This window comes from Scatophagus argus, chromosome 10, assembly GCF_020382885.2.
Source record: "Scatophagus argus isolate fScaArg1 chromosome 10, fScaArg1.pri, whole genome shotgun sequence".
Taxonomy (NCBI): Eukaryota; Metazoa; Chordata; class Actinopteri; family Scatophagidae; genus Scatophagus; species Scatophagus argus.
The window spans coordinates 4,082,497-4,095,093 of record NC_058502.1 but is presented as its reverse complement, the minus strand read 5'-3'; the positions used below and the strand labels follow the sequence as shown (position 1 = coordinate 4,095,093).

The 12,597-nt window shown below is 41.9% G+C and overlaps 1 protein-coding gene across 6 annotated transcripts in view; it reads left to right on the top strand.

Moving 5' to 3' along the window:
- Window positions 1–12,597, top strand: part of LOC124065949 (WD repeat containing planar cell polarity effector) — a 66,391-nt gene that overhangs the window by 10,660 nt on the left and 43,134 nt on the right. For all 6 annotated transcript variants that reach the window (XR_006844518.1, XR_006844519.1, XR_006844520.1 and 3 more), the window contains exons 2-3: window positions 7,147–7,231; window positions 9,383–9,427. Coding sequence is in view for 3 of the 6 variants with exons in the window: in XM_046401924.1 (XP_046257880.1) it covers window positions 7,171–7,231; window positions 9,383–9,427 (106 nt within the window). In the remaining 3 variants the exon portion in view is untranslated. The remainder of the gene's footprint in view (window positions 1–7,146; window positions 7,232–9,382; window positions 9,428–12,597) is intronic.

Genomic DNA, 12,597 nt, shown 5'->3' with positions numbered 1-12,597 from the left:
CAAACAGATTTGCAGAGTTCAGGCAGTTAGTTTATCAGTTGTCACTGGTCGAAAATTAATCCGAAGGTATTTTTCTAATTGAAGCAAAAATGCTAAATGTTGTTTTCAGCTTCTTTTATTTAATTTCATAACAACAACAAAAAATCTTAATAAATTCTTAATTAAGATGAATTTGTAACTAATACTGTGATTATTTGCAGATCTTGTTTGTCTAATAAAAGTATATTCTGTAGCAGTACTTATGAACATAAGTAGACCTAGCAGACCTTGTAGTTTGCTTTCTTTTTTGTCCCGGTGGTGTATCATAATGGAGCTGAAAGTCCCTCTTGCTGGACTCCTGAACTTTTCACCTCCTCATCTCCTCATGCCCTCCAAACCTAGAATGACACTACAACTGACATACACATGTATACATTTGCGTACACATCTGAGACACACACACACACACATATGCTGCTCGATGAAGAGACTTGCCTAGCAGTCATGTCACTGCGGCTTCATTTTCTGCTGATTGACATGCCCTGTACAACGTTCAGATGCGCACACATGTGCACGTGCATACAGATTGACTGTACCTGTCACCTCCTTTGAATAGTATTACCTTTACCTCATTTTGTTCTGCCTGTCCATCACCTCTATTCTTCTACTGCCAACAGCTGAAAGGGTTCATGTGGGACTTTGTTAAGTGTCTGTGTGAAAGGTTTTCGGCCTGCTGCCTGGCGCCGCTTTGCCCATCCTCCGCTCTCCTCCCCTGAACCCCCTGTCTTGTAATACGACAGTTGAGAAGTTACGCTGTACTTGCCTGTGGTTGTGTGTGGGTAAGTCTATACGCTGCCGCAAGGCCTCACAGCGCCTTCGCTTTGAAGAAAATGGTTTTCAGTTCATCCCCTCTTCTTCTCCTCTCAGTAGGTCGAGTTCTGTAATGCCTTACAGCGGACAGACAGACAGAGAGACAGTGAGGGAGAGACCATGGAGAAGACAGAGGAACTTGACTAAAACACCTAAGTCCCCCTAGTGACCCCTAGAGGCTGCAGTGTTTATTACACCCTATAATACACCATGAAGCAGCATAGTAGATGGTTTTGTACCCAGTGATGTCTGTTTCAACAACTGACCAATCAGAAGTCAGTAGGTGGGATTCAGTATGGGATTAACCTCTTTCTGTGTAGCCATCGAATTAGCAATGCTGCGACCTTCATGAAAAATGTGGACAGAAATATGGTGACACAGGTGGATGAGATTGACACGGAGTTGTTTTAACTCCACGTACAGAAACAATCATTTTGAAATCGATGTGTTTGTTTTATCGTTGCATCTGGCAACCTCTACTGTTACTTGTGGGGAAAAGATCCTGCAGGAGATGAAATAGACAGACGCATGCGATCTGAGATCAACAGGAGGCGAAGTTGTTGTCCACAATCTAACTCACTGAATCCGTTGCAAAATTATACTTAATGTTTGCATTTCTGAAACATCATGGGAAGTGAGTGACAAAATCTATTAATAACTGTTATGTTTCACGTTATCAATGTATGAATGAAGCATATTTATTATTGTGGCACTGTCCTGTTATGTAATGTTCATGTCTGGGGTCTTCTGCAGAGACAGTTTGCACGAGTCTCGTCTCTGCCACATACACACCCTATCATCTGTTGTCTCCGTGGTCACAGGCCTGCATTAGACCTCTCAGGGTTTGGATTCTTTGTTTTATCCGTTTTTTCACCTCTCATTATCTCACTCTTTCTTCAGAGGCATGTTGTTTTCAGATTTTGTCCCTCTTTCTTTGCTCTGATATGAGACTGGGAGCTTGAGGACTTCTCCCTCAGGAATATAGCGAAGATAAGAGCATGTGAGAGTCTGTGTGCATGGTTTCATATGTATGTAAATGTGTGTGTGTGTACATTTCCTCAGGTAGCACAAGGTTAAAAGATAGGAGAGCATGCATCATGCTGTATAGGCCTTTCCATGCATACGTATGTGCTTGTGTGCCGTATGAGTCCACATATCAGAAGTCAGAGATTGGAGTGTATGCGATGTAGCGCTGACTTGAGTGCCTGAGTGTGTTTACTGAATATATGAGTGTATTTGTTGAAGTGGTCTGTGACTGAGACTTGACAGGAACTCCAAGGCACCACAGATTGGAAAATATACACTCATACACTCACAATTACACACAGTTACCCTACCTATCTCTCTCTCTCTCTCTCTGGATATACTTTCTGGTCGCTCTTTGTATGTTCTTCATGTTTGTCAAGTTTCTCTCCGAGAGCCAAAACAAGACCAGGCAGTAGCTGAGAGAGAGAGTGAGAGCGTCTGCGAGAGATAAAGGTTGTGGGGGAAGTAAAGTCAGAAAATTTTTAACTTTGTCCTTTGAGAGAGATGAGAATAAATAGTTGAGTAAAAACTGCAAGAGAGAAAGAGAAAATCAGTCCTGTGAGAGAGACAAGACAAAGAATGGAGACAGTAAAAATTGCCAGAAAAAGAGAGTGAAGAAAGCTTAATGCATTTCTAATAGGAGATACCTCAGAAAAACAAGTGAGACGAGAAGAGGGGGAAAAAAGATAAAGATAAAAGGCGAGGGACAAGTAGGCAAGTGAAGGTGCATGAGAAAACCTTAAAGACAAAACTACACAGGAGTCAGGATAGAATGTCTGTGATGTACGTGTGTGTGTGTTTGGGTGTGTGGGGGTGGAAGAGTGAGGCAAGGCTGTGATGGCCTTGTGTCAGTCACCCTATGGCAGCTCTTTAACCCTGTAATTTACCACATCACTCTTCTCCAAGTGATGGGACCACTGCACCAGCTGACAGCACTGCCTCTGGCTGTGTGTGTGTGTGTGTGTGTGTGTGGGAGCGAGAGAGAGAAAACTGTGAGAAAGGATTCTTGAGATGTCAAACAAAATGTGTGTGAACCTGCCTTCATTTCGGGCCTGTTTCTCTCTCTCCCTCACTGCAGTGGTGCACCAGATCTGGACTGAGATCTGTTGCAGCATAAACAACAGTGATGTAAGCCAAAAATGATTTCTGTTAAAGAAATCTGTTGCTTTAAATGCAGTTAGCAGCCCCTGGTTGATGACATCTGAAACCTCTATACCAATAAGGCACACAAAGTGATTTGAATTTATAGACATCAAGAATGTGTTGGCCATTTAATTTTCACATGCAAGATGCTATTCTGCAGGGTCTTTACTACAGCAGTCAGTGTCAGATCTTGTGTCCCCCACTTGCCTATGCTGCTGTGCAGTTCAGGCAAAGTTTCCATTCGTATTTGTCAACTCAATCCACATTTTGACTATTTTCAAAGCTCCCTTTGGGGTAATTAAACATCTCAGTTCATCCATTCTTTATACTTTGATTGATGTGTTGGTGTTTGTCCCTTCTGCCACACAGTATATTTTCCTCTCACCTCAACCAAGGAGACTTTTCAGAAGGCAAAATCAATGAGAGATTTCAAATGTCTTGAAACCACTAACTATATTACCACTATATCTCTATTTTATGTCATTTTCACCATCATGATCTCATCATATCTCTCAAGACAACATGTTTACCGTCTCTTGACTCAAAGTGAAATGATGATATTTTCTTCTTGTTTGTTTTTAGTCATATTTTACTTTAGGAGCCAAAAAGTCATTGTTTTTTGGTGCAGAAGTGGATCCAGGAAATTATCTGTGTGTTTAATCTGTGAAAATATAAAAAATAGGTGTATTTTAACATGATCCCAATGCTCAGTAAATCATTCTGAAGATTTAAAATTACAAACTTAGAGAAATGTGCAGCTTCAGTGGATGTATGCACTTGGGCGTCGGGCGTCATTCCTCCTCTAGTGACACAATGTGGAGAGACAGCATGTTAGAAAGGCCATCAGACCCATTAGAATGTTTTGCCATATATCCACCTGCATATCCACTGAAGCCGGACATGATGCACTCGGAGCATGTATGGAACAATGGCTCTGTGTTAGATTCTGTTAGCTTAAATAAATGTCTGTTTGAGTTGAGGCTGTTGAGAGCAAGAAAGAATGAGAGATCGGACAACAAAGCCATCCAGATGTCTTAGAAAGGCTTTGTTTGTTTCACTGCGAGAGAACCGTCTCAAATAAATATTTACTCTAAGTTCTGTCTTTGACTTTCTCTCTCTGTCTGTGACACACAAACACACACACAAATCCAAGCACACTCATACAAAGACACTTTCTGTTGCACTTACACTTCTGTTCCCTTTTGCACACATACATACAGTATATCCACACACACATGCTCTCACACTCAGTAACCACCCAGAGGCGACAGTGAAAGGAGAACAGAGAAAGAGATGCAGAGAGCAGACAAGGTCGTAGTTCCTGTGGACTGTCTTTGAAAGAGGAGTCGTATGTTTTCCCTCCCCTCCTTTGATGTTAAAGCAGCCTCTTTACTAGTGTAAAGACACAGTACAATAACCTAGACCCCCACCCTCCCCTCACACAGTCCTCTGCACACTGGTCATACACCCCTACAAAGCTCTGCGGGGGGACAGGTAACCCACAGCAACCCCAGCCAGAAGTCAGAATGAGTGTGGCAGCTGTCCAGGATGGTGTGTGTGTGTGTGTGCATACTTCTGTGCCTGCATGTCTGTGTATGAGTGTGTGTGCATTAAACTTTTTGAACACAGTCGATACACTTTTGCGTCCACGTATGCACATCCTTCCATATGAACATGAAGAGCAAGAAATTGTTTTATCTGCATTCCTTTAAAGGCGAGTCTTTTAAAAGCAAATTACTGAGGTGGTGCTTATTCTTGTCCGGGCATCAGACAGTTTTATTTCAGAGAACAGGACCAAAGTGACTGAAAACAGCCACATCAGATATGCATTTTAGTTTAGTTGCCGTTCTGCAGTTAAACTTTGTAAGTACAGCTTAAAAACTAACACCTGTTGACCTGAGAGACCTGACTGGATTGTGGTCAGTGAGGTCGGCAATGTCCTGGGGAGCCAGATTCATTGTACCAGTCGTGTGAAGAGGCTGGAATAGTGAGTAATTAGACAAACATGCTGATGTGCAGGATGTGACAGCCACTGCAAATGGACTGATTTCAGTTACAAACAAACCCTCCTTCTGTCCTTTGTTAATGTCTCCTCTTACCTGTCCTGAGACATACATGTCCACAGGGCACATGGACGCACATATCATACTTGTCCAAAACAGTTAGTGTATTTTATGTGTCTATGTCTGCCCCCTTGTTTCTTCTTTTCTGCCATAAATGTCCTGAGACCCTGATAGCTGTGCCGAACAAGGTCTCAAGAACTTTTAGGTTAGCCAGACTTGCAATAACCAAATGAAAGCTGTCTGAAACGAGGTTTTCTCTCCAAAAGGGCTGACTTCCTCTAAAAAAAGCTGGTTAGCAGAGGATAAAAGAATCCTCTTATGTCAGTAAACTCGTTACACCGTTGCTGCCATGCTAGCCCCAGCGTTTCCATGGCACCCAGTGTTATCTGTGTGTATTTTTGTTGGGACTTGTAGTTTTGGGGGTTGAGTGGCAAAATGAGATTCCACACACACACATCAGGAGGTGCAAGAGGGGAAAGATAAGAGAGAACCCCCCTCTCAGCCTTAACGAGAGAAAATAAGAAGGAGAGGGAGGATGGAGAGACGCAGAGCATTAGCTGCAGATAGAGAAATGAAAGTCCGACGCAGCAGTACTGCTACACCTTTGCTGCACCGTACAGAGATTCTGCACTGGCCTGTAATGTACACTGAGTCCTGTCCACTGGAATATCCGAGGCACTATCGCACCATGATAGTTTGAAAAGCACTCCTGTATTCGTCTGTCAAGGTGGCAGACACTATGCTCCACACAGTGAAAAAACACTGATTGAAGATCACACACAATCCCCCAAAAGACCATAAAGACAGACTATTAAAGGTCCAGTATGTGGGGAATTAGGGGATTTATTGCCAGAAATAGAATAGAATGGAATATATATGTATAGAAAATATGGAACATATGGAATATATTGCTGAAACATCATAAGTGATCCTGTAAGCAGTTGGGATATCGTTCACACTGAACATGTGATGTACAGTAATAAAGCATCAGTACCTCAGGGGAAACCCCACAGAGAGGACCAGAAGAAAGCAACAGCTTAACCCTCCAGGAGCAGAAGTTAACTGACTGGAGAATTAAGCCTGGAATAAAGAAGGGGAAATAGTCATAGACGTCCTGTGTTCGCTACCAGATGTGTGAAATGCTGCCTGCTCTGCTGTCGGCTCCAAAGTGCGCATCCATCACTGCTCAGCTGCAAAATATGGATACACAGAATATGGATAAGGTGTGAGCATGGCAGCCCATTGTCTCAGTCTGAGTTCATGTGTTTGTCTCTTATGTATATATATATATATGTACGTATGTCTCTTATGTTGTTTTTAATCAGTTTCATGCTTAAAATGTGCATCCATAGCTATAGAGGGACTCACAGCTATTATTCCACTTCCACTGGTAGTACCATTATAACAGGCACAGGAAGTGGTCCTGCAGACAAGCCTTACCTTGCTGCACCATTGTCATATATATATATATATATATATATATATATATATATATATATATATATATATATATATATATATATATATATATATATATATATATATATATATATATATATATATATTTTTTAGGAAAGCTTGTGACTATGACAGCTACTACCAAATTCAAACATATTTAGCTCCATGTCTTACTGATAGTTAAAAAAAAATTGATCTATAAACTAGAAAAAATACAATAACAAAACGGGAAAACATAAATTTTCTGTTCTTATTTCCAAGTGCTCACATTGCCATTGCTGCCTAATGTCTTTATGTAGCTTTGCGTTCACATCACCAGGTCATTTGATGTTTTCACTTTAAACCACTAACACACTGCTCTGTGGTGCTTTGCCATCTGTGCTATACGTTCATCGCAGAGAAACTGACAGATTTTCTAGTCAAAATGCACAGTCAGTGAGCGTACAAGTTTGCGCGTAAGCACGTGTGCCTACTCGCATGCTTTGTTTGACCCTTAGGCCTATATTATGTTGTCTCATCAAGATATGCATCTGTGGTTGTGTTCGGTATGCCCTGTCTCTTTCTCCTCCTTTCATTTGTTCTTTCTCTCACTTGTCCCTCTCTGCAGACTCGGGTTACACTCCTCCGTCAGATGGCGTTCTGCCTGGCTGAGCTGCACTTGTGGTCCACCAAGAGCTCACTCCAAGTCAAAGGTAGCACTTATCACCATGTTCAATCTCCCTCTCTCTCAATAATTCTCTGTCTGTCATCACTCACTTTGTTTTCACACCTTCTCCCCACCTTGCCTATATCTGCTTCAACAATCCGACTCCGAGTCAACACCAATTTTCACTCTGGCTGATTTCACTTTCTCTGTGCTCTCTTCAGATTCTCATGCCGTCAGTGACTGATAATGGCATGATACATGACAAGAGTTTTTAAAGGGAAATTGGTTAGCATGACTACAGCCAACTCAAGAGACCAATGAACCTCATTGTACTACCGGCAAAGTTTTTTTTTATATTGTAGAAAGGCTATTTTTTTCACAGTGAATCTTGAGATTCACCAATTTAGCATTAGACTCCTAGAATTTTATTCCATGCATTCTTCTTCCTTATCACATCCTGGCGTCTACATCACTGTCAATGTAACAGAAGTGTCGACAGTTCAGTTAGAGAATTGCATGTGGTGCATTACGTTAGATAATGTACCTTTAGGTGAGGCGCGGACTACAGAGGTCTGATGCTCGTTCCTGTCAAACTCCACACGTCTTTTATACGCCTTTTTCACTTATGCAGTGAGAGTATTAGTCAGCTGTTTTGCTGGCCTCATACATGTGTAGAGTCATATGCACACTACTTTGAGTAAGTGCACATGCATCAGTCAGCTGCACATACACTGAGAAACATTAACTAGTGGCCAATGCTTCCCTGTGAGGCCCAGTGGGTGCTGGGTAAGTTTGACTTTTCTGGCACTTTTTGTGCATTTACCTGCTCGCCACCTATCAGTCCATCTCTTCTGTTAGACGGAAATGCTCTGTTTCTCTGTTTTCTTGTTTTCTCCTCCCTTCCGTTCTGTCTTGTCTTTCACAGTCTGCTGAGCTTTAGACGAAGATAGTGTCTCTCAGAGCTTGACTGCATTGTGTGTGTGTGTGTGTGTGTGTGTGTGTGTTTATGTGCATACACAAAGGTACGACAGGGTGTATATCCTGGGTGATGGTGACATATCCTTATTTGTTTGTTTTTTTCTGCTGTGTGTGTCTTGTGCTATCTTGGAAAAGTATGGATGGATACATCTGAGCACAGAGGCCTGGTTGCTGAGGTGTGACGCTCCCTATCACCATTTCCTTTACATCATATACATTTGAATCAAAAACAAAAATATAGATTCATAAAAGCAACAACCACTTTATAATGCAGTGAAACTAATATTTTCTATGCGGTTTGTGCGTTTCTCCATCGCCTTCGTACAGTCATAGAGCATGGCAGACATGTCTCACAGAGTTAACTGCTTTGCACATGGAGACCTCAACAGAAATCAGCTGCAGAATAAATTCACACAAACGTATTAAGAGCACCTTGGTTATTGTTTGATAGAAAAAAAAAAAGTGTCAGGTTGGTATTGGCAGATACTCAAGGTTATGGTATCACTATCCCTGTCAGAAATGAAAAAGTGGCATCAAGCCATTACTAAAAGTCTCCCGTTTGTGTGTCTGCCATCAGCTCTCCTGTTGTATTAGTGTGACCTGGCCCCAGGAGCAACAGCAGCAGCAGCAGCAGCACACATCGGCAGAGCGATAAAGAAACGATGTGTTGTGCGAATCCGAGTCTGGCTGCTTATGGTTTTGGGCCTGCAGGAATAACACTGACAGAAAAGGCTCAGCTCAGCAGTTTGTGTGTGCGTGTGTCAGTTTGCGCGTTCGTGCTTTTGCTTGCTATGTGTACGTTGTTCATATGTTTTTGTAACTGGCTGCTGAGTCTGTGTGTCTACTTTTAAATGTATATGTTGCATGAGTGTAAATCAGAGTCTCTCCCCGGGGTGAGATGGGTTAAGGCACACTCCTGTCTTTATTAATACCCCTCTGCCCATCTCTCCTCCGTTCTGGTTTGGACCCCCCTCCAGCCCACCCTCCTGTCTCTTCCTCCCTCCACACAGGGTCTTATCTCAGCTCAAACCGTGGTGCTGGCAGATGGGACAGGCCACTGGCTGATAGCGATTGTTTATCCCATGGTGCGAAATTGCTGATCTGTCTTCTGCTTTTCCCTGACAGCTAGATGTTCATCTCTCTCTCTCTCTCTCTCTCTCTCTCTCTCTCTCTCTCTCTCTCTCTCACTCTCTCTTTCTCTCTCTCACTCGCCCCACAGATACAGATATTGGCACCTATCAGTACTACGATAAAGGAGAGCCAGGTAAATAGTGTTTATATTGGATGTCTGTTTGTGTTTAAGATAAGTTGCATTTGTCTTGTTTCTGGAATGTATGTGATTTCCTTATATATGAAGAAGGGCTTTTTGTTCCCTCCCACGCTCACATAAGCTGTAAACACACACAGAGAGACACACAAATTATTGGTCCTGTGTGTTTTAATGTCTGTCAGCCACACACACACACACACACACACACACACACACACACACGTCCACACAGATGCTATTAGTATGTAGGATTTATTCCTTAAAACCTTATATATACATGCACTGCACATAGCTCGCACACACACATACACACAGGTTATTAGGCCTCTGTGGTTCTATCTCTTACACTCCCTGTGTTCTGTTGACCCGGGGTCCTGCCACACAGCGATAGGAAAACTAAACTGTTGACTTTCTCCCAGATCACATAGCAAGAGGCCCCATGTAGTCCAGCCTCATATTGCCTCAGGCCAGGAGGCTTCCCTTACCATCAGAAAGCGCTGCAACACCCCCCCACCCCCCACGGCCATAGCAATGTGGGGACAAGCTGTCTTTTCCTTCCTTTTGTGTGTGTGTGTGTGTGTGTATGTTCATTTTTATGGAAATGATGCATCTTGCAAGCATGGTCAAATTTACACTGAGTGGCCCGAGGAGGGTTACTTCACACGCCTTAATGGACGTGCCACACCTGGATGGGTCTGTGTGAATTTCCAGAAAGTCGACCACTTTCACAGTTGCTCCACAATTACAGCTCAAAATAGAGTGACTTCATATTTGCCCAACATTTCTGTACAGTTTTCACTTGTAAAGGGTGTTAAATGGTTTTTGAACCATATTTCTTTACTTATTTAGCCTGTTTTGCTATTGCTATTTTATTTTTGATATTTCTAAAATAAAATATACATTTTAGTTTAGTTTTATATTTTCTTCTGGGAAATATCCTGACTTCAATCATCACAAGGGATGCTCTGTGTGCTGCTTCCCTGTCTTTGTTTTAAAAATAGATTTTCAGCTTATAGTACTAAATTTAAAGTAATTTTATGTGATTTTTTTTTTCTCTTTGAATTTTGAAAAGATGTTTGTAGAAATCCCGGGTTTTATTTTAACACTTTCTTTTTTTGCCTGCACTGAGGCACACAACAAACTCTAAAAGCAATATAAATATATTATCATATTAATGACATTAGGTTGATATGAGGTGTTGGCAAACAGTTTGTTTACACTTCCAGCAGGCACAGAGAAACACTAGTATTCATTTGGAGTTGTGTGTTTTCAGCTCTGTTTGGTCTCCACCAACTTCTGTGGAAAATATCTCTGACTCTTTAGCTGCTATAGGTGCTCTGCTTTGTTCACCACCTTGTCACTAACTTTGTCTGTGAGTGTTTGAGCGGGTTGTGAATAGTTCATTAAAAGAGCTTTTTTTAAAACTGGAACAGAGATTAAGAGAATGGTGAGAGTGAACCAACATGGTAAAATGTGTGTTGTAAAATTAAAACAATGAGCTCAAAGACTTTAATGCTCTGCAGAGCTGAGGGGATAAGCAGAGTCAGGTGATAATCACCTGTGGGTTCATCACTATGAGCAGTTGTAAGATGTAAGATATGTAGGATCTTGATTACAGTAGTTCACTGTGTAATGTAATGCATTCACCACAGAGCGTGAAACCTCTCCTGCCTTTTCCTCCTCTTATAGACATATGGACAAGTTCTCTTGCTTTTCAATTCTCTGTTTTACTCCAACAATTCTTTGTATTTTTTTACTGTCTTGTTCTCTCATTTACATTTTTTTTTCCATTTAGTTACAATGCCTGTCTCAGATGTTTTTGCCCCTCTTTCTTTGATTTCATTTTCTTAGTTTTTTTTCCTCACCATGTATATTTTGTTCGTTCTCATTTTGTGTACAGTATGTCTCCCAACCTCTTCCTCTCTCCCTGTCATCATGGGCTTCTCTGCCTTCTCTCTCATCTGAGAAGCTGCCTTCTCTTTCATTCCAATCTTCAGTGGTGAGACGATGCTCTCGCTCCAAATCCTTTCATTTGGAGGATTACTAAAGTGTGGCTTGATATCAGAGTGGAGGGAGAAAAGGGGGGGTGGGAGGGAGACAGAGCAGGGGAGCAGAATCACTATCCAAAAGTATCACAACATTTTCACACACTGGTGTAATGATAGCTCAGGTCATGATACGAGTGCATGTGCAGCCGATTGCATTAGATTAAAATTTGTTCATTTTATGATATTTTGTGTGAACACTGTAGCATTCATCTTGAACAAATTGAAGAAAAAAGTGTGTGTGCTCAGTCAGCCTGTAAAAACAATAAATAAATAAATAAAATCTTAAAACAATGTACTGCCTTAATATTTTAGCTCTCATGTCACAAAGGTCCTGACAATCCCTATATCATTTAAAGCCCCTGAAAACTTTAGTATTTCTGTGTAACATTAAATAGAATGTTTCTGACTAAATAAACAACAAGCAATGTGTTGTTTTGGTTTTTTTTAGGTCTCAAATGCTTAAAACATTAGCTCATCTCTGTCAGAACTGTGTGGGTGTGGTTTGGTCAGTTTTAACAGTTGATCAAACTATTTGCTTACTGTCATCTGATTCTGATTCACATGTCAAGTCAAGTTTATTTCTATAGCACATTGGTAAACAACAACAACATGAGTTGACCACTGTGCTTCACAAAAAGAGGCAAGAGATACGCCCTGCCCACTTACAAAACCAAAACTAAACAGTGTGCGTTCACATGAGTAACATGTCAAAACATTCTCTCAGATCAGAGACCACATTAATTCACTGATTGTTCAGTATCTTTATTATTGAAATGGTTATGAAGGTAAGTGTAATTCCACATCTCCCCACTAGAGGTAGACCCAGGCTCATTGGAGCAGCTCTGGGGGTCCCCTGCAGCCAAACCCCCCTCCTCCCCTCCTGCCCTCCCCACCCAGCCCCAGAGCAGGTGCCCATGTCTGGGCCTGTCTGGCCCCTCACCCCCTTATCTGATTAATACTACTAATCCTGGAGGTGTTCCTGCTTGCCAGAGAGGACGGCCACCAGACTGGCCACTTTCTTGCTCACAGTGACCGGGCCATGAGGCATGGTTATGGGTTACACTGTGCCAACAAGGTCTCTTGGAGCTAAGGCGGGGGGGATGTTTGAGCTCCAGC